The sequence below is a fragment of the Aspergillus bombycis genome, assembly GCF_001792695.1.
Source record: "Aspergillus bombycis strain NRRL26010 chromosome Unknown contig00002, whole genome shotgun sequence".
Classification (NCBI taxonomy): Eukaryota; Fungi; Ascomycota; class Eurotiomycetes; order Eurotiales; family Aspergillaceae; genus Aspergillus; species Aspergillus bombycis.
The window spans coordinates 1086022-1107322 of record NW_019170004.1 but is presented as its reverse complement, the minus strand read 5'-3'; the positions used below and the strand labels follow the sequence as shown (position 1 = coordinate 1107322).

The following is a 21301-nucleotide window of genomic DNA, read 5'->3' as shown; positions in this document are numbered from 1 at the left end:
GAGAAATGGTTGCTCTAGTTTTCACATATATATGCCTGGTCACCAGACTTCGGGAGGGCCCATTATGGGTTCAAGATTCTGATAGCGTGGTAGAGCCTAAATACTGAATGTCTAGCTATGTAGGTGAATATTTGTCTAACACCAACTTGCATCCACCCCTAACCCACACCAAGCACTAAAAAAGCTATGCTGTCTATATAGGATACTGTATGAACAAACAACATCCACCTCGAAACCCACCGGAGCAATCCACCACCTCAATCCTGCTTCAGCCCAACCCTCCCCGCCTTCCTAAGCCCCAGGAACCCAACCAACGTACAAACAATCATCGACCCAAACATCGCCCAAAAGCTCGCCCGATACCCATCCATCAACGCATACTTCTCCTTGGCAGCTCCCGACTGATCCGTCACAACCGTTGAAATAACCTGCAACACCGCAAGTCCCAGGGCGCTGCCGAACTGCGCCGAGGTGTTGAACACCGCGCCAGCCAGAGCCTGCGTGTCGTCTGGAAACACATCCGTGATAACGATCAGACCGACGGTAAAGAGCGCGTCGAAGCTGACGGGTTGCAGGATCTGCGCGAAGAAGGCGTTACCCCAGTACGGCCAGGAGGGTTGGATGACGGCCATCAGGAGCGGGGAGCCGGCGCAGAGGAGCGAGGTGATGGTTACAATCCAGACAGCGCGGATTTTATGGACGAAGAGGCCGATGATGAGGTTTAGGAGGGCGCCCACTATTAGACTGGGGAGGATGCGGATGGACGCTTGTAGGGCTGACAGGTATTGGACTTCTTGGAAGCTAGCGGTTGTTAGGTTAGTGGGGAGTTGTGGTGGGGGATTTTGTGGGTCGGCTTACAATAGACTAGCGAAGAGTTCCATGGAGTTGAGGACGGCATTAGAGAGGGCCACAGTGGCGCAGACGCTAGAGAAAGAGGTATTTCTCCACAGGGAATTCGGGATTAGGGCTACTTTGTTCCGCTTGACGCGGTGGTGGGAGGAGATGATGAACAGCGGGAGGGCGATTGCTGCCAGACAGAGGATGACGATACTGTCCACGGATTTAATGCGGGAGGGGTCCGCGCTGATGATACTGTTGTCTCATTAATCTCAGTTCAATGTTCTTAATGGGGGCAGTACTTACGCTAGCAGGTAACAAAGTAGGGCCATGAATGCGGAGGCCAGAAAGGCGCCGAGCCAGTCAATCTTCGTCCGGACATTGTGGAGGAGGCTTTCGTCTTGAGCCATTTTGTTCTTGGGCAGGGTCCACACCGCAATGCATGCAAAAAAGAGAGTGATTCCTCCGGCGATGTACCATCCTGCTCGCCAGCCAATCGTATCGACTAAAACGCCACCGACGACTAGTCCGAGCGAGAAGCCGAGGGGTTGGCTGAGACCGATGCATGAGAACGCAAAATTACGACCTCTGCCTTGGGGCAGCATCTGGGTGATGATAGAGATCGAAGAGGCCAAATGGAAGGCCAGGCCGACCCCTTGCAGGGCCCTCATTACTACTAATCCTTCTCCATTCCGAGCTAGCCCTTGCCCGATCATCAAGGCTCCGCTGGAGAAACATCCGACCAGTTCAACCCATCGCGGGCCAATAGTATCCGCAAGAGAACCAGCGAGAAGAAGTGTAGACGCAGTAGCAAGACTGCTCACAGATGAGGGCCAGAAAGCTAAAGAAGATGGCAGTTCGAGGTCTTTTGTGATGGTTGGCAGTGCGATGGTCACCAAGCCATTGATCAGACTTGCCGTGAGAGTCACTCCGACGAGCTGAACTATGACTATCACCTGCTGCAGACGAGTTTTCTTGATTGCTTCTCGATCCACCGAAGATACTGACGGTGCCGAAGATGCCACAGGTGGTGACTCAATCTGCGCCGTCATCGTTGTTGTAGTAGTCGGTGCCATTTTGATTGCAAGATTGCTTCTGGGGAAAAAGGCGGAAATGCCTCGATACCCGTCATCGTGGGCATCTGGAGTCGGAAAAATTTGGCCCGGTTGGAAATATGGAGACGAGAGGGCTTTTAGCAACTCAATTACTTAATGAGATCCAGTTGGTCTATGGAGAGAATTTGGTTCATCTGATTAGATCCCAGTCTAGCCGAATCGAGCCAAAATTCCCTCGGTGATTGACTTACACTTTCCCTCCGCCACGAGTTTATCCAACTTTATTTGCGCAATTCTATACATAGCAGCGCCTACGCCAGGGTAGGTAGAGATCTTTACTGATGGTGTTCTGGCCTGGCGATGACCCGCCTCTGCCATCATCAAATACCCATGACCTTATTGTGGATAAAGGACACCGTCGGAGGTGAAATTGACATATATTGGTGCTCTGTATAGGGCCGGACCAATCAACACTTCTTCACAGAGTCGAGGATCTCTGCCTGCGGTTTGCTTACTCGACCTGGAATCACGCCATGGTGCAGCATCTGTCGCCGTAGAAAATTCAAAGCCGACTGTTTCGCCGGAATCCCTCCGAGTCTTGGCTCGGTATGGCCTGCCTAACTTGGCTAACTGGGGTGATCCCTTGGCCACTTTTTGATGATGGAATTTGTACCAAAAATTACAGAAGAAGTTGGATTTCCTTTCTAGCCAGGGTCCAGTGTTCGTCTGTTATGCGTATTGGGAAGGAGACTCCATCTGTCGAATCCCGACTGCAACCGAGTCACGGAGACGTGCTTGTGTCGAATGGTCAGGTCTAGCCCAAAGCCATGTGTAATAGAGTTTGTGGAACTCCGAGGGGTCCTCGCCAACCCCCGACTTGACACGAGGGGAAGGTGAAAAAGTCGCCAATAAGGAGAATGCCCTTGGTGGGTAGTCTGGATGGAAGTTCCCACTTCGCGTGGTTGTCAGCCCTAACCGCCCGCCGACTCTTTGGCACGTGCCGCGCGGTCGCTTTTTGTGGTCTTCAACACCCAGTCCACAGTCAATGCCATGCTTTTTCCAAGCTTCACAAGGCATACAGCCAACTGTACTATGTTAGCCAGGGAACCAGAACTGAAGAGACTATAGATCAGCGCCTCAAGTGGTAAATGATCGTTCGCAAGTCTGCAGTTATATATTCTTCGCCTATTACCCACTCCGCCCTTCACCAGCGAACGACACAAACCTATAACCTCTGTCCTGTGGCTTGTTGACCTTATTCCTTAATCCAAGGAGTTCTCTCAAGTCATATTTCACTTTTCTGTGAACATGGACGGCAAAATAAAAAGCCAAGGTTCTTGTTGCAGAGAGAGAGAGAGCAGAATATTGCATTTGTCATGCGTTGCTCCCAACTAGTGGCCAACCTCACAGCTCGGGGTTATATTGCAAATAGGTTTGCGTAGAGGTGGAACAAACTTAGGGATCGGTATCTCAGTGTCGCGGCAGCTATAGACAAAAGGCGATGACCATTCTCGCTGCGGGCACAATGGGAGATATCATGAGTATAGACGAGGTAGGGAGGACCGTATTGCCTAGACGACGGTCACACCCGGCGCAGTTGGCGTGTAGGACCACGATTCAACGTCAGACAGAGAGTCCCAGTACCGAGTGTGACCCACCACGCCCGAGCATGTACTACATGAATGATCCTGTGTCGGGTGTGCTCCCTCAGTGTGTCATGGAAGAGCACAAGACTGACGTCAAGGTAGGGTTACAGTTGTTGCACAATCGACATGCCAAATTTCAACCGAGAGAAAAGCGTGTGGGTATATTGATTAAGCTCTTGGATAGTAAACACTGCTCAGCGTGGGAGTCATCCCATGCCATAGTTACATTGATGAAGAGAAGACAAAGGAAAATTAATATATGCAGGGAGCTGAGTCTTCGCTGGGGAATTCGAACACAGGAACCATTAGGAAGCAAAGTGAGGAGCGTTGAGGAAGAGACCCATGAGAACTCCACCCAGAGTGCCAGCAATAGGAATAGTCATAACCCATCCAATCATGAGCAGGAGAACTCGTTGCCAGTTCACGGCTCTCCAGGTACCGTTGCAGAGACCCACACCCACGGTAGCACCAGTGATACACATGGAGGTCGACACCGGGAGGGAATACTGCGAGAAGATGAGGACGGTCAAGGCGGCACCCATCTCCATGGAGCAGCCACGACTCGGCGAATGGTAAGTGATCTTATTACCCATGACTGTGCAGAAATCATAATTAGCTCAGTAATCTCAACAGATTTCTCGGACCGAGATCGCTTACCCTTCATGATGTTGTATCCATAGGTGATGAGACCGGCAGAGATAGTGAGGGCAAGAACAGCGAGCTGCCACACTGGAACAGGAGCCTTGGACTGCTGAGCATCGCCAGTCTGCCAGGCGGAGTACATCACCGCCCATGGACCCACAGAGTTTCCAATGTCGTTGGCACCGTGAGCGAAGGAGGCCGTGCAGGCGGTAAGAACCTGCACGAACGAGTAGGTGTGTTCCACTTCATTCGGGTACTTCGGGGCGTGTGCGTAGACGCGGGCCATGCGCTCACCCTCCGGGGTGCCATGGATACCAGATTGCGCGGCGTGGATGTCGTAATTCATACCGTAGAGAAGACCCACCGTGATCATGGCGGGGACGCGCTTGGCCAGTCGCACCATGTTTCGCCATTCGTAGATCTCACCGGCACCCATGGGGTTGTCCCGCAAGGTGCGCATCGCCCATCCTAGAGGGCCACGCTTCTTCATGAGTCTTGCATGGAACCGGGCCTCGCCCTGAGCGACGAGATCCTGGTACGTGGCCTGGGTTTCGGCCATGACGAGCGCCTTTTCCTTCGTATGGGTTTGGTCCTTCCCGGTCTCCTCCGTCGTGGAACCGGCCGTCGACGGCACGGAGGCCATGTCGTCATGCTCATGCTCATCCTGGACGACGGCGTAGTCGGGAACCTTGGCTTGTTCGCCCACATTCGGGGACTGGCGTGTGAGGAGGAGGGGGCCCAGGATGAACATCCACCACTTCACATCCTGGTCTTTCTTGATGACTCGGGCATGCACAAAGGGCACGAAAAAGATGGCGGATAGGAGAGCAACACCGCCACCACAGCCCATGGTCACGGCGGCAATATACCAGCCGGGCTTCTTACTCAGACCCAGGCTGGGGGAACCCTTGTAGACAATGGACAGGGTACAGATGGTTGCCGCCACGAGGAACCAGAAAGGAGACGAATAAACGGCCCAGGGGACAGGGTTCTTCCGCATGTGGACGATGAGCTTGATCAACATGAAGATGATGGCACCGAACGCAGCGGAGATGGCGGGGGCCATTCCTAGACCGGCAAAGATGGCCCCGAGACCCTTTCCACCATTCCAGCCCCATTGCACCTTGGATGCCCCGGCAGTGGCAACACCGACACCAGCGACGGCGGAGACGAGAGAGTAGGTGGAGGAGACGTGCGTGGAGTGTCGGGTACACCACATGACCCAGGAGGACGCAGCCGCGAGAGCACAAGCGAACGCCAGTAATTGGACGCTCGCGTCACCCCTGAAGGCTGACACCGGGATGATTCCGTTCTTGATGGTATCGGCGGTACGGGCACCCACGCAGATGGCTCCGAGGAGCTCGAAGATGGTACCGAGGATCATGGCCTGTCGGTAGGAAATCGAACGCGACGACACACTGGTCGCCCAGGAGTTTGCGACATCGTCTGATTGGAATGGTTAGTGATTTCTGTGCCACCACGCATCGGTCAACGAGGTGACCACTCACTGGCACCGTTGTTGTACGCGTCCAACATGGCAAAGATGGTGCCGATGGCAAACACATAGGTATACTGGTCGAGCACCGCCATCTTGACAGAGAAAGTTAACCCGGTTAACTGATGCTCGTCGAAGGGAAGAGGATGAGATGTGCGTAGGGAAGGAAAAGAGAAAGAAGAAGGACCAAGATGACAGGAGGCAAGGTTTTATGTAGGTGGCCGTCCGTCGCGGATTGTATATGAAAAGTGGGACGGTGTCCGACGCAGGCGTTCACGACCCAGTGGCAATGTCAAGACGCTAGTCCACTTAGCTGTACGGTCAAGCCCCGACGGTGGAAAGTTTCAGATACGATGGGTATTTCTTGTCAGCATCCAAGAATTCTAGGCAGTGGAAAGCGTGCTCGGCACCCACGTGGCCCCTGACTTTTGACATGCAACCCTAGACGACAGTCAACGAAAATCAAATTCCATCCAATGCCGCAGATAAGGGAAATGAAACGAACAGAGACGGAAGGGGATGTCTACACGGAAGTGCACCCTGCGAGGAACAGGCGCAAGAAATTCTCCGACTCGGGCCCTAGAACAGGGGTCACTAATTTACGTCCTCCCTCCCTACACTAGTGGTAGTCCTGCTGCTAGGAGTAATCCTCACATACATCCATCCATACATACATGCATACAGTTCCAGTCTGGGACCGACATCGTGTCTCACCCGGTCGCAGCGTCCATGAGGCAATACGAGGGGTGCCTTTTCCCACCGCATGACGGTGGGATTGCATCTAGACGGCGGTCTCCAGCTGGAGCACGTTCGTCGCTCGCGGAGTCTGATTCGCAGCCGCGGTCTCACCGTGCGGTTACGCCCGTGGCTTGGAATTGACCAGAGCTTCATCCATGACCGGCGTACTTGGCACCCTTGGCAGAGGTCCATGGCTATCTTTATACGGCTGGCGGTTGCGATATGGCTGATATCTTCCTCCGGGACAGGGCTTGGCATGGGAGCCGGCCTGACCCAATCAGCGGGTCCACATCTACCACGAGCTCCCTCTGGACTCCCCGCTTGGTCCCTGCGCGGGTGTGGCCAAGACTCCCTCCCATGCGTGATTTAATTAAGCCTTCTCTTACCATTGGCTGCAGGCTCGGCAGTCCCTCGTTCCATTCATCTTCTACTAAACAAGTAGTACGTTGTAGTAGTAGATCAGGGAACCTTCCAGGACCGCATCCGGTTGTCAACCTTTTGCATTCCCTGGTTCCATCTGGACCAGGCACGTGCCTCGACCGTGATCATAGTATGGACTCCTCCGGACAAGGCATATCCTACGAGGTATTTAATTAATATCAAGATCACTAGAGACTGCGTTCTGGGGATGCTAATTGTAATGACTACTTACTATCTTGTGCCCAATGGTCTGTTCTGTCCTTTTCTGTGCTTTTCTCTTACCATTATCCGAGCATATTACTAGTAGTAGAAACTGAACGAGACTGTCTGCCATGCACCAGGGTCATACAATTTACCTCCCCCCACGTGCCTGGGACTTTCCCTGCTGCTCGCTCACGTCCCAACCACGGCACGTGCCCCCTGTGTCATGAACCAGTTCCTCCAGCATCCGTTGAGTAATAAAGGATCGGGCCACCGACTATCAGTTCCACCTATCATGTATATCATTATAACAGGTGCATCAATTGGATCCACTTCATTTGTCCGCCCCCATCGTCGCTTCCACCACCCTTCGGACCTGCATCTGGATTTCTTCTAGCCTGTCCGCTCCATCTTCGCAGCGCCCGACGACTGGTACGTGCCGGCTTGGATTTGCCACAAGACGCGCAGTAGCGTGGTTGGTGGTGGGATCGCTACGACGACCATGTCATTCGTCAAGCTGTGAGCCACGAGATGCCCGTGGCAGATGGACTCGACCAGACGGATGTGACCTTGCGCCCTCCCGCTGCCCTTCCGTGTTCTTTCACAGTGTCACCACAACAACCTTGGTATGCCTTGGCTGCGTCGTGCGGCACACTCTCTACGCTTCCTGCTAATACTCGATGACCGAGCTGACGCTTCTTCAGCCTTGCAGAGACCCAATCCTGCGCCACATCATGTTTCTAGAATGAAAAACTGTGTTGCCTGGGTTAGCCGCATGCCAATCGGACAACAGGTGTATGCCAATGCCCTAGACGGGATACAGCCCCTTTGCAGTACAGGATTCCTGTCGGTTTACGAGGAGAAGCAGAGATAACAACGCGACTCGGATGGAATCACTCTCGGCTTTGTCGGCTTCGTGTCTTTGTTGGTTCCAAAGAAGACATCTGATACCACTGCACAGAGTTGCACTGCCATTGGCACCCATTTCGATCAATCCCTATCTTTCGCAGATGCCCCTACAGGTCCCATTTGTGCGCTTATTCCGCTAAATGTTTAAATAACAGGATGATGTGAAAGGAACCGTCGATCCCCCACCTGAATGCGCCACCCAGACGGTCGCCAGACGGTAGGACAAGGACTATCCGCCATCGAGTATCTGCCAAACTTGACTGAGAGATTAGCAACCGATTGAACTTCAGCGTGGACTGTAGGTCACATGAGCCTTCCTAAATAGGATATGAATACTAACAGCTCTCTTCCTGAACTACAGACGACTCTTTATCCTCCAACCTTTTGGCCATCCTCTGGAAGATTGGATTGCTCATATGAGACCCGTCCCAGCCGCTGTTGAGTGTCGTCGCGCGCCGGCGTTCCCGAACTATGATACTCTATACTAATGACCGTCATGTGCCAGTCAGCCTCCCGTCCAACCCTAATTTGGATGCTTGAACATTTTGCCGACACGTCCTGAGCAACTTGGAAACTCTAGATCAAATATTGAACGTTGAGGCTTTTCAACTCTCACGCGTGTCAGGTCCTCAGTGGTTGATGTAGCGCATCCGATCGCACAGATATTGCTGCCTGGCGGTATGCCATCAGAGACTAGGAATTGGCAACTACAATCCTGTCCGTCAGGCGGTTCTACGAACACTGTTTAAGCATACTCTGTGAGGGATATGGACATCAATTTTGAACCTTGTACTGATGTGGTATATCCTCAATACATGTTCATCATTGGTTTCGCCTACCTCTCGGACACACCTTGTAGGTTCTGTCTTTATACAAAGAGAAGTGAATCCTTCTGGAATCCAGTCAGGAGTATAGAACTTTTCCATAGTACGATCCAACTGGTAGGTATTGTCTATTCTCGGAAGATGTGAATTGTATTTGTGCCAGTGACCGAGGGAGAATTCTCCGCATGCTGCACTTGTCAGTAGCTGTGTAGACCCGCTCAGTGCATCACAGGATATACCATTCCTTATTCCCCAATACCGTACTCTATGATCCTTGGATGTAGAATATGAATCTTCCCTTTCTCCCTTCTTTTCCAACGATCAATTTTAATGTTTTTCTATCTGACATATATATCACTCTATTTACCTTCGGTTGTTTGCCTCTTCTTCTTTGTTCGGTGCTGTAGTCGGGAGTGATGATCTAACCCCATCATTGGGTTTGGTCTTACCACACATGCCATAAGGGCCAGTAGGCTTCACTATAGAAGGATGATATCGTACCGATGGTGGGCAGTGTTACTTAGTATACTCCAGTCAGTTGGAGTATCTGCCATGGACGTAAGATGTTCGGGCTGTTACTTCTGTTAGTATTTGTTCTTGATATTCGCCGAATTCAAGTTTCTCAAGCCAACATTGCACTACGAACTACCCTGTCGAGAAACTCTGTTGAGTGGGGTGATTATTCAGTCAACACCATGTTTTAGTTACCTCGGATTCTACGGTGCAGCAAACTATATATATCTCTCCAAACTCCAATGACAGATGAGGTCACGGTAACAAGCAACATTGTCCCACAGACAAGTAAAACTAATTACGAAGTGCTTTTGTGTGAGAAACAAGGAGTAAGTAAAGGATCTTGTCATTTCCTTTACTTTACTTTTTTTTTTTTTTTGGGAATTATATTAACAAGTATACTGTGTAAAAGTAGAACAAAGCATCAACCAAAGTAAGCATGTGCCAAGACAAACTCCCGCCCGGACCAGACGATCGGTGATCACGCCGAAGCACCAAAGCAGATTCACGTAGAAAGACCCTCACCAATCTACGGAATTATCCGTCCATTTCCGCGCCAGGGACCAAGCAAGACACGTGAGAGAGACTGGTCCGCCACAAATGCCGACCTCGACTTCAGGTCACAACCAGGCGAGACTACGACGACTACTACTAGTACTTACTAGTAGTAGTACTAGGCCGGGGGCAACCCCGCACTCTCGGGCGCGCTGAGATTGGTCAATGCCACCTCATCCTGGCGATCTTGCTTGAATCTGGCCGAAAGCCCACTTGGGAATCCGGGGTAGTTGGGGTATTGCCCGTCGTCAACAACCCAGGTTTAGTTACCGTGCAGTTAATTTGAATGGATAGAATCTGGACAAAGTCATGATATGTGCAAGGCCGTCGCTACCCTCTCGATTCACATCCGATGCCAGAGTCCTTCGCGCAACATGACATACCTCACCAAGCAAGGGACAACCTCGCTCGCTGAACTGGGCACAAGCGCCGCAGCTGGGCGATACTACGCAAGGCTTGGCCCACGAGGGGCGACCCCACGTTCCGAGGGAAGGCTTGGGGACTCGGGGTAGCTCGAGGGATACACTTTTTGTGTTTATAAGCAGGTTCGGACCCTTCGTGTTCCCTCCAAGATTGCTCCCCTAATTTGAGTTCCTGCTGTTCTACAGGTTTCCTTATATCTCCGCCCACTATGCATGCTCAATCTGCGTTAGATCAGGAGAAACCGTCGAGCTCCGCCTTGGAAGATGTAGCCGAAAGCTCCCTGGAAGCGGTGGACGCAACAAGGCTACATGATGAGGCACTGCCCCCGTATAGTATCGAGATGGAGAATCGAATCCTCCGCAAGATGGACCTTCGTATCATTCCCATGCTGGCTGTGTTGTATCTACTCGCGTTTCTGGACCGGGGAAATATTGGCAATGCGAAAATCGAGGGATTACTGGACGATTTGAATCTGACGGGGCCGCAATACAATTTGTGCTGTATGTGTTTCCCCTACGCGTCGGATAAAGAATGGGGGACTCACTATCGATCTCAACAGTGACGGTGTTCTTTTTCACGTACTGTGTCTTTGAGCTGCCCAGTAACCTGTTGCTGAAGAAGATGAGACCGTCCAGGTGGTTACCGTTACTCATGGTCGCGTGGGGTATTGTGATGGTATGCCATCATTGATGCTGGTTGTAACCGCGGTATAGAGGCTGACGGGCTCTGTACTAGACGTTGATGGGCGTTGTCCAGAATTACGCAGGGCTATTGTCCACGCGCATTTTCTTGGGTGTTGCCGGTGAGCTATAGAGCCATGTGCTGCAACGAATGCCGTTTTCGCTTGGACTAACGATCTCTTTTACCAGAGGCCGGTCTTTATCCCGGAGTTGCATACTACATCACCCTGTGGTACCCTCGGCACCGGGCTCAATACCGACAGGCCTTATTTTTCAGTGCTGCCAGTATCGCCGGTGCATTCTCAGGACTCCTAGCGTACGGAATTGCTGTAGGTACCGTTGCACCCCCAATGACAGAGCCTTAGTAACGCATCAAATAGAAAATGGATGGCGTTGGGGGCTACGCCGGCTGGCGCTGGATTTTCATCTTGGAAGGTTTGCTGACTGTAATCGTCGCATTCATCGCTCCCTTTGCCATCCATGACTTTCCCGAAACCGCCAAATTCCTCACAGAAGAAGAGCGAAACTTCGTGATTCACATGCTGCGTACGCAAAACACGGGAGGAACGGCGGAAGCTACCGAATTTCGCATGAAATATGTAGTGGATGCCCTCCTGGACTGGCAAATTTACGTGTCCATTATTGGTACGTCTTCCTCCACGAATTGTTGTACCCATGCTGACCAAGTAGTGTACTGGGGTATTACTTGTCCTCTCTACGGTATCTCGCTTTTCCTCCCCTCCATCATCAAGGATCTCGGGTATACATCGTCGACTGCCCAATTGCTCACCGTCCCAATCTACATCACGGCGGCTGTAGTCGCCGTCATCGCTGCCTGGCTATCGGATCGTCGAAAACAACGATCACCATTTGTTCTCTTCTTCATGGGTCTCATCGCTGCCGGATTCATTATCGTGCTTGCCTCGACCGGACGAGGTGTTCCGGGCGTGGTGTACTTCGGTGTATTCGTCTCGGTTGTGGGTATGTACACTATTTGTTTCATTCTTCGCACGCAGGAGTCTGACAGAGAGACAGGGATCTATCCCGCCTTTCCAGGAAACATCACCTGGCTCAGCGTCAACCTCGCCGGCGACTACAAACGCGCCTCTGGAATGGCCATTCAGATTGGTCTGGGTAACCTGGCTGGTGGTAAGCCACCCTTTTCTTTGCGAATCTTATTCTCATTATCGGTCAAACCATGATGCTAAGTTATTTAGCGATGGCATCGAATTTCTACCGCTCCCAAGACGCACCGAACTATATCCTCGGACATTCCCTGGAGCTGGGCTTTTGCGTCGCCGGCATGATCGCCGCGGTAATGCTTCGTCTGTCGTATCAAAGGATTAATCGGAAACGAGATCAGATAGATGTGTCCGGGTATGACGAGGCTGAGATGGATAAGATGGGGGATCGGTCGCCGATGTTTCGATATATGTTATAGAAAGGACGGAAGATCTAATACGATTCCTAGCTAGGCTGGATAGCAGTCGTGGGATTTCTGTCAGTTTGTGAGGAGATTGCTACAGCTGAAACTTCGAGACTTACTAGTGTTCATGTCGATCAGTCATAAAATATAGAGATACAAAGCTTGACCTCTAATAGCCGTCGAGTGGTCTTCCTTGGTGACCTAACTCCACGTATAACGCGGGTAAAGAGCCATTGCGAAGAGAACCAAGGCAGGAGAGATGAGTACATTGACTAGATGTTGATTGGGTGAGATAAGATATTGCCGCCATGGTCTACAAGCACATCATACTAGATATGAAATTGCTAGGCTGATGATCGTCTCTCGTATGCTTTCCCATTCTCACAAAAGCTACAAATAATCGTGTCAAACAGACCAATTATAAGACATTGCAAACACTTACACGAAACGCCGGATTATATTATACTTTTATGTGAGATGCACCGAGGATGTGTCCTGTTCCCCAAACCCCTGGTCCAGTTCCAGCCTCGACGAGAAGGTGAAACTTGTTATACTCATTCACAGTGGTAGATCCGCCTTCCACCCGCACAGTCGACGTATACTGGTACTCCGCCGGCACTTGATTTAGGTTGTCACCGTCGGGAGTCCAGTCCTGGCCGCCATTGTAGCCCAGGAAATTCTCCGCAGAATAAGCATAAGACGTCGTGGTGGCCGGCTGTTGACGGCCCTGCTGCACCACACGCGAGATGACATACGGGATTGTCCGGTACGGAGCTCCACTGGGCAGGCGATGGCCATCTGACTTGTACGTCACGTTCTCAAGCAACCCGGTAGGGGTCGTGAGCTGTGCGAGGCAGACGAATCGGTTGTCAATTTCCTCGTAGGAGAATTCCCACGGCGGCGTCTTCTCCTGGGACGACTGGATTTGTACCAGTTGGCCGTTCTTCTGGACAAGGGTGAAGATACTCTCATAGGGTGTACCGGGTGCCTGGATGACGCGCACTTGGCCCTCTCCGTACTGAACCTCGACTAGATCCTTGTCTCCGTCTTGGATCAGGGTGAGCCTGGGCGACTTAGACTCTGCTGGCGTCCAGGTAAATGCAATCGACCGTCCCGTGGAACCGTAGAGGGCAATCGGAACAAACCTGTTATAGAGACCGCTGCTATTTGACAGGACCTCTATCAGGCCGGATCTATAAACAATGCGATATTCCGACCCATCGTTGGTCACATGGAAGTTCTTAAGCTTTTGGTCTCGAACGGAGAGCTGGCTATTTGTCCCGCTAGCCTTGAAGCTTTCTCCAGTGGAGAGCGCTAAGGTATTCGTACTGGGCTCGTATGAAGGGAGACGAAAGGCCCAGCCAGTTCCCAGACCAGAGTCGACAGTGTTCAGGGGATTATAGTGCAGCGAGAGTTTGAAGGAAGGCAAGTTCAGTGACTGACTTGGTGTGTCACACAAGTCAATGCTGTACGTATATAGCCCTGTGCGAGGGTCGACGCCGTTTTGTAGGAAGGAGCTGAAATTGAAGGCCTGGGAGTAGATGGAGCTCTGGCTAGTAGACATTCTTCTTTTTTCTTTCTTTTCTTTGTTAGCTTGTAGGTTTTTGAGCAAGAAAGAGTAAAGGGATAAAAAGCAATCGGGGCCCTGTTCAAGAGTAGTAGGAAAGGGTTCCGACGGGAAACGACGTGTTGAGGGTCGGGGATAATAAGAAAGAGATAGTAACTCTCATACTATATCGGTCGTAATGTGGAAGATCTTCATAGGGTCAGATTATGAGAATATATACCCACTATACCATCAAGTTCTTTCACGATGGCCCGCTCTAGACAATGTGCCATGTTGGTGCCCAATCCCCAGTTAATGAATGAACCTATCGCAGCATTCGAGCGAGAGTCTCAGTTCCCCAGTTGCCAGCGAAGATTGGCTGGATGGAGCGGAGACGGGGTGTTCTGCAGAATCGGCGGAGTGTATCGCAACAATACTAAAGCTAATGCAAGATTTATTTTCTGAGGTGGCAATGTAGATTCCCACAGCCTATCAGGATGCACTGGTCGACTCCACGACACTATTGCATATCGTGGTAAACTACTTCTAGCTTAGACGAATATTGATGTACGTATTTATATGCCAATTAGTTCGTAGTAGCCCCGCAGCATTGCGTTTACTATGAGTCATTTATGTATCTCCTTTCGCATCTTCAGCCAGCCATGCGGCAGCTGAATGAGGAATACGCAGAGCAATGCAAAGCTAAAACTCTGCTTTCATCAGGATACGCTAGCATCCTGATAGTTCCCCACATGAGTCACGAGGTATACTGTAAAGTTCAATGTCATGCAGTCTTTGCCCTATACTATGGTGTAGATGGGAAGTAAGCCAAATGGGACGAAAGCATTTGACTTTCTGCGGTATATATATCTGAGAGAATGATTTGAGATCGAGGAATATTGTCTGAAGCCAGCTTTACAGCATACCTTAATAGGGAAACCGTAGAGGTGTTGCAGTGCGGTCGGTCATAGATCGATCAGTGGTACAGAATTGTGTTACTTCCCCCGAACAGGTTCAGAGGCTAAAGCTGGGCTTAGGGTTTAGGTTCAAGGCCCAGACCCGGCGCTGGGAACCCAATGGGTTGGGTTGGATAAAGCCCGCCAACGCACTCTCGCTTTAAGCGGTAGCTTGAGATACTTCTATGCTATCTAGCAAAGCTGACACGTGTAAAAGTATACTTATTAATTGAGGGCTTTCAAGATAGGCCCTCCAGCAGATGGCTGGCAACGTGTGAACTGGCGGGTAACGGTGCCTCAGGCCAACTGCGTTACTGGGTCGAGTTTGAAAACCAGCCCTGAATCCTGATAAAGAACATGATTTTTAGACCACCTTGCACTCTACAAGGACACTCCAACAGACCGCGTCGGTACTTCCAGAAGATTGTACACGGATTGAAGCAGAGCTCTTCAAAATCCAGATATTAGTCAGGTATTACACCAGAAGCTGTTAATCTCAATAAGGGGTGAAGCTGAATTTATAATATAAAACTATACAAGAAGATTACAGAATTGAGTCTGCGGCTTAATTAAAAAAACAAGGTAAGAAATCTATATTGGCCGGAACCTCGACTTCACCCGCTGTATTCCGTAAATCAATATTCTATAAAATTCCCTATCAGTAGTTCTATTATATGCAATAAATAGCCAAGAGGAATATGAGATGTATCGTACAATAAAATCCCATCTGACCAATGTGTACTAATCACACTTTCATCACGTACCAGCAACGACACTCTCGTCACTTCTAGCCTCCTGTAAAATGTCCATCATCTGTCTATAGAGTTCTTTGTTTTCCTTCTTCCACCGACCACCGCTTGGAAAGACTACTTTGCGTAACTTGTTGACCCAGCGGATTAGAGGCATGTAGTACTCAGCAAAGTTTTCCGTTGCAAGTGCGATGAAATCGGCCTCGTCAACAACAAGTCCCTTTTTAATTTCGGCTAGTTCTTTCGTTTCGGCGTAATTCCACTTGTCGAACCGAGGCACTACCCTGTGTTGTTCACCTGGCCCGGCGTAGTGGATACAAACCCAAAACAAAACCCAAAAGAAGGACTCCAAATCGTGCATGAAAAAGTGCTTCTCACCCAGAAGCAGGCCAATAGCCATGAACGCCCTTGTGCCTGTCTTCCCCCTAGCACCAGAAGGCCGCTCTCGCTGCTCATTGATCGCCAGGTCCAAATCAATTAGGAACGCTGGCCAAGATGGGTTTCCGTCTTCCTCGTTGAGAATTAGGTTCCCAGTCGAAATATCACCCTGTAAAAACCCCGCCTTTGTTTGTAATGACTCGTAGCCTTTCTCAAATATTAGTAGCATAACAAAGGAATTGGCAGCATGACTAACCCTTTATGCAGTTTTCGAGGGCAGAAAGCATAGAGACGCGTGATCTTGCTTTGTGGATCGGCGTACCGTAGTCGCGAATAATAACCCGACGATGTACCCGATTCTGTAAAGTAGAAGTATATCCGCCTTTAGAAGGTGAGCTTGAGCAAGTTCGTTTGCTTGGTGGTAGTGCTACACCAACCCGGCTGGATGATCTCTTGTGCCCCACACTGCTTGTCGAACGACCGATTCTTGCTGCATCGGCTGTGTCACTCGCAGCGGAGGAGCCTCGTATCAATCTGTGACTTGTCGACTGGGCCACATCGAGTCCCCTGCGAACATTATCGCGAATATCGTCGACTTTTCCATTTACTTGAACGGTTTCATGATAGTAATACCTGGCTACGTTGACAACCCCTGTCTCTGTCGCTTCCTGCAACAGTTTACCTTCCTCTTCTCGTTCTGGATACTGCCATGAGTCTTTGACGACGAGTGGCGCACTTGCATCTGCCTCGTCCCCTTCACGGTGAGCTTTCCAGCAAGTCGTGGCTCTGCCCGCGACACACGGGGAGCGTTTCATAAGACTATCAAGACTAATACATTCTGACTGTCCGTCGCGTATGATCTCAATGAATTGTCTGCCATCCGAGGTGGATTTGATACTGGGATCATATCCTAACTGATTATCATTCATTTGAAGAAATCCCAGTATAGTTGAAACAAATCGGAGACCATCTTTATTAATATCAAAGGGAGACGATGCAATGGCCCCCACACGATCGAACTCCCACAGTCGCATAGTAGACCCGCATAGTGTAAAAGCTAGGGCAAATCGGCGAGTATCTTGGGTAGTGAGAACCTCCCTCGCGTAACGACCTAGATCACGCCACGTCTTCGAAGATGAATCTTCTTTTGGGTTACATTTCAGCTCCCCGAGGACTAGAATATCCGACCAATGGTGGTTCCGACTCGCGTCTGAATTCCGCACAATGTCGATGTCCAACTTGCGGTTGGCTATAGACCCTTCCAATGGTCGATCGGGCTGAGCTAGAACTGTACGTTGCGAATTTATAGCAAAACCTTCTTCAGACGCAACGCCGCGGATCTGATTGACCCAAGCAGAAAGCCAATCCAGAACGTCCCTCTCCTTGGCGCCCTCTGGCCAGTCCCGCCACCCGTCTACTGTAAACAGGGGGTTGTCTCCTTCCTGGCACTTTCTGAATACAGTAGCCCCTGCTTCTTCCAAGGTGTCAATATCACCGAAGTATGCCTCGTAGAAGCCTTGTACGCCGATGTAGATTGATTCAAGCTCTTCTTTTAGCACGGCATCTACATGCTTTCGTTGTTCAGAAGAGTTGACGAAGCTACTGGTAGTATGTAAATAGGAAATTTGGCCTAGGAAAGGTCGCGAGCGCGGGGTAGGGGTAGATTCGACCAGAACAGCATGTAGATTGCTCCAGATTATATCATCGGACTCTTCGTTCACAATGGCACTCAGCAATGAAATGAGCCGATCGCTATCGAAGTCGTCCGAGCTGATTGCAGAATTAAGTCTCAAGATATCACTCGATAGGCTTTTTCGATTGTTCAGAGACGGTCGCCTTCGCAGGTCTGGAATGTTTCGCAGTGCAGAGACCAGGTCGAGGGACACATTTTGGAGGTCTGTAGAAAGTCAGAAAAGCTGAATGTCGAACAACGCCCAACGATGCACCTTCACTATCTAATTGACGCAAAGCGTGTGATGAGCGAGGAAGTCCTAAACGGTCGCAAGTGGAACCGAAACCATTACGAACGCCGTTCAGCTTGTCTCCTATTGTTGGCAAATCCATTGCCGGTGAATTGGTCATGTCATTAGTTGTGATTCAGGTGATAAAGTGAAGAGTTATCATTATCGACATGATTTCGAAGAGACTTCAGACCACTCAAGATCCAGCATGGTAAGAAATACTACTAGTAGTATAAAACACACTGCGTTCCCGAATAGGCCTAGCGCACACGCGCGCCGCGTCCCTTTCAAATATACTTTTGACCAATTAGCACTAAGAGTGTTGTCTTGGGTTTTGGTTTTTTTCACCTCCAATGCCCCCGTGTTTTCTGTTGGTCCAGAAAGAACTTATGTTTGAAACTTCCCTGCACTGTACCAGGTAGCTGCACCGGACGTGGCGTCTACTTCCCGAAGATCACACCCCGAATGGAATCATTCGTGCTCTTGGAATCAGGGGCGAAGCAGAAGAAACATCTCCTAAAACCCCCGGTCACTCTATCTCGTGTTTCATTAAAATATCTGGAGAACCAGAGATGGCATTTCCCTTACCCTTAGGGCTTAAAGTATCTAAAGGTCATAGTAGCACGGATGTACCACCTAACTATGTATGGTAGTACTCCGAACATACCTCACCCTCTGTACGGAGTCGCGTATGGTATCGGTATTGGTAAACTGGGTAATATATTTGACATGGTCCGGAACCTCGTGTTAGTCCGCCGATCAACCACGGGCGAGAGCGGAGCCTCAATCTTATGGACAGCCTTGTGGGGGTCAGAACGGTAGGAGCTCACGCCATTTGATCTAATCTCCAGATGTCCAGCTGCGTGCCCTTCCAATATCAACTGAACTGAGTGGGGCCCCGAGAAGGCGACAAACATGACGCAAACAGTGATCAGTACTAAGCGGCGCCAAACCAAGCAAAAGAGATCATCAACAGGTTGCCGCACCTGTCGGTAAGGTTGAGATGAACGGGGTTCCCTGAGACCGTTCGGCCCTGGCTGATTGTCAACACAGATCTCGCCATGTCAAATGTGATGAATTTCCTGACACCTGCAGGAATTGCAGCTCTACCGGTCGCATTTGTGACGGGTATGATATGCACCGTTTAACTTATGCACGGTCCACACTATGCCTGCCGAACGTGGGAAGCCATATATGCCGCGTGCTGAACACAGATGAAAGACGATACCTTTCATATTTCCAACACCATGTGATCGCAAACTTTGTTGCCTTTTTCGACTGGCAGTTATGGCAACGACTAGTCTTGCAGATGGTAGACGCCGAACCGGCCGTGTATCATGCAGTTAACATGTTAGCTGCCATCCACGAGGACTCAGTGGCCAGCAAAATGCAGCTGACTGGCACACGCTGGGATCACCCTCAACATCTATTTGCTCTGGAACAGTCGACCCGATCTCTGGCACTTTTGCGTACGCGCGGCCGGTCCCAGGACCCTCAAGTACGGGAGGTTACTTTAATGTGTTGCCTGCTTTTTACCTTGTCGGAATTCTTGTTGGGACATTATACCATTGCCTTCCAGCATCTGCAGGGCGGAATTCGCATCCTGAACGAAGAACAACAGATGGAGCCTAGCAGTAAGGATCTGGATTTAGTGGAGGCTTTTAGACGATTAGATATTATGGGCTCGCATTACGGGATAGGGCCGTTCATGACCAGCAACACGCGGTTTGAGGAACAGGGAATATGGAACTGCATGCCAGCAAAGTTCAATAACCTCGAAGAGGCGCTACAAGCCGTGAGGCACGTGATGGCCATCGAGGTTCCCTGGGTGACCAAGTGCTGGTCACTCTCCGACGCAGAAATCCTAGCCAACTATGACCAGTTGTGTCAGAAACAACGAGCAATCCTCGCTGCGTTTGACGAATTTGCCGAAAAGTTCGAAACGTTGTGCCAGCATAAATACGCCACACTCAGCCCGAAAGAACAACGAGGAGCCGATCTCCTTCGACTGCAATATCTCTCCCAAACCCTGACTGTCAAGATCTGTCTGACGCATGGACCGGTTCCGGAGTATTTGACCCCTGAATTTGTGACCCTCCTTGCCGCCCACAAAGCGTTTATCCAAAAGTCGCCCGAGCGGCCATCGATATTCCTGGATATTGGCATCATTTCCGGCCTGTACTGTGTATCGAATAGATGTCCGGACCACCGAGTCCGTCTTGAAGCCATCGAAGCCTTACAGTCGTGGCCGCACTTCCAGGGCATGATGAATTCTAACCTGGTATCTGCGATTGCAATAATGAGGATGCAATCGGAGTCGGGCCAGTGCTGTCAGGAGGAGACAACGCCTGTCTCATTTGACACGGAACAAAATCTTATTCGTCTGTTATCCGATACATTGACCTCCACACAGCTCGCCAGCGGCTGGCCATCGATACAGTATGGTAAAGCCCTGCAGGGTACAACGCGGGGCGCGAAGACAGAAAACAGCTTGCTGACAAAAGCTCCGCCATGACTCGCACGACAATACTATTGGTCTTTGAGGGAAGTTTTGCTTGTTATGTTAGTTCAGACTTTCAAAATGAATAAGAGCACCTGTTGTTATAATGGTAGCGACTCTGATAGATATGTCTATCATCAGCATACCCTCAAAATATCTTCACAGCACGGATGGTCCTCATAGATACGTAGAGTAAGTGAATGAGCCAACAATCAGCTTTCCTTCCTTTCTTTTCTCTCAGTTTCTGTTTCGTCACGTTATTCCGTTGAGATTAGTAGTCAGAAAGGTTCTGGTGCCCCTTGTATACATTTCCCTTGCTACATGCAACGCATTTCCTAGGCCTCGTAATGCGGCAAGGCATTTCTACCAACCTCACCACTATCAATCTCGTATATACTGAGGAATAGTATGGTACTCTGGGAGTAGGTTCATCATCAAAGGCCGTCTTGTTGCGCAGGTTCCCTCGGCCTGGTCGGTTCGGCTTCAACGCCTCATCTCAAAGCAACGAGTATAGAAGTAATAATCGCGTTTATGACGGATAGAAGGTGCATGTGCAAAGGGCAAGGCTCATAAGGGTCCAGTGGAAGATCAGAAGGTCGTAATCAGAGCCTTGTGACAGAACAACACCGACAGTATCAAGAGCACCGCGGCAAAGTTCGGATCAACGACCGATAGTAGCTTTGGCGACGAGACCTAATTAACGACAAGGTGTTTGAGAGAAAGGACATCTGTCGCAAGAGCTATCAGAAGCAGGGTCGCTGTTAGAACCCAACGCCACCCTCAGAGAAATGGGTTGCTCCGGAAAGCCAACGGAGAGTCGCGTTTCAAGTGTTCGTCGAACGGGGGA

At 50.3% G+C, this 21301-nt stretch overlaps 6 protein-coding genes across 6 annotated transcripts; 2 read left to right on the top strand and 4 right to left on the bottom strand.

Annotated features, from left to right (window-relative positions):
• Positions 1-257: 257 nt before the first annotated feature.
• Positions 258-1913, bottom strand: ABOM_000796 (putative MFS transporter; the record flags this gene model as incomplete). The annotated part of the gene is made up of 3 exons (XM_022527926.1): positions 258-801; positions 859-1092; positions 1144-1913. 3 exons carry the CDS (start codon positions 1911-1913, stop codon positions 258-260), a joined length of 1548 nt encoding a protein of 515 aa, XP_022394574.1.
• A 1930-nt stretch (positions 1914-3843) lies between these two features.
• ABOM_000795 (inorganic phosphate transporter) lies at positions 3844-5770 on the bottom strand (the record flags this gene model as incomplete). The annotated part of the gene is made up of 3 exons (XM_022527925.1): positions 3844-4133; positions 4196-5626; positions 5689-5770. 3 exons carry the CDS (start codon positions 5768-5770, stop codon positions 3844-3846), a joined length of 1803 nt encoding a protein of 600 aa, XP_022394575.1.
• A 4696-nt stretch (positions 5771-10466) lies between these two features.
• ABOM_000794 (putative MFS nicotinic acid transporter Tna1) lies at positions 10467-12379 on the top strand (the record flags this gene model as incomplete). Its single annotated transcript, XM_022527924.1, has 8 exons — positions 10467-10758; positions 10818-10933; positions 10994-11060; positions 11128-11267; positions 11319-11583; positions 11629-11919; positions 11974-12087; positions 12156-12379. The coding sequence occupies 8 exons, from the start codon at positions 10467-10469 to the stop codon at positions 12377-12379; spliced, it is 1509 nt and encodes a 502-aa protein (XP_022394576.1).
• Positions 12380-12824: 445 nt separating this feature from the next.
• ABOM_000793 (uncharacterized protein) lies at positions 12825-13928 on the bottom strand (the record flags this gene model as incomplete). Its single annotated transcript, XM_022527923.1, has 1 exon — positions 12825-13928. The coding sequence occupies one exon, from the start codon at positions 13926-13928 to the stop codon at positions 12825-12827; it is 1104 nt and encodes a 367-aa protein (XP_022394569.1).
• A 1694-nt stretch (positions 13929-15622) lies between these two features.
• On the bottom strand, positions 15623-18057 carry ABOM_000792 (protein kinase family protein; the record flags this gene model as incomplete). The annotated part of the gene is made up of 3 exons (XM_022527922.1): positions 15623-16200; positions 16250-17890; positions 17940-18057. 3 exons carry the CDS (start codon positions 18055-18057, stop codon positions 15623-15625), a joined length of 2337 nt encoding a protein of 778 aa, XP_022394570.1.
• Positions 18058-18869: 812 nt separating this feature from the next.
• On the top strand, positions 18870-20469 carry ABOM_000791 (Zn(II)2Cys6 transcription factor; the record flags this gene model as incomplete). Its single annotated transcript, XM_022527921.1, has 2 exons — positions 18870-18946; positions 19008-20469. The coding sequence occupies 2 exons, from the start codon at positions 18870-18872 to the stop codon at positions 20467-20469; spliced, it is 1539 nt and encodes a 512-aa protein (XP_022394571.1).
• Between the last annotated feature and the right edge of the window lie 832 nt (positions 20470-21301).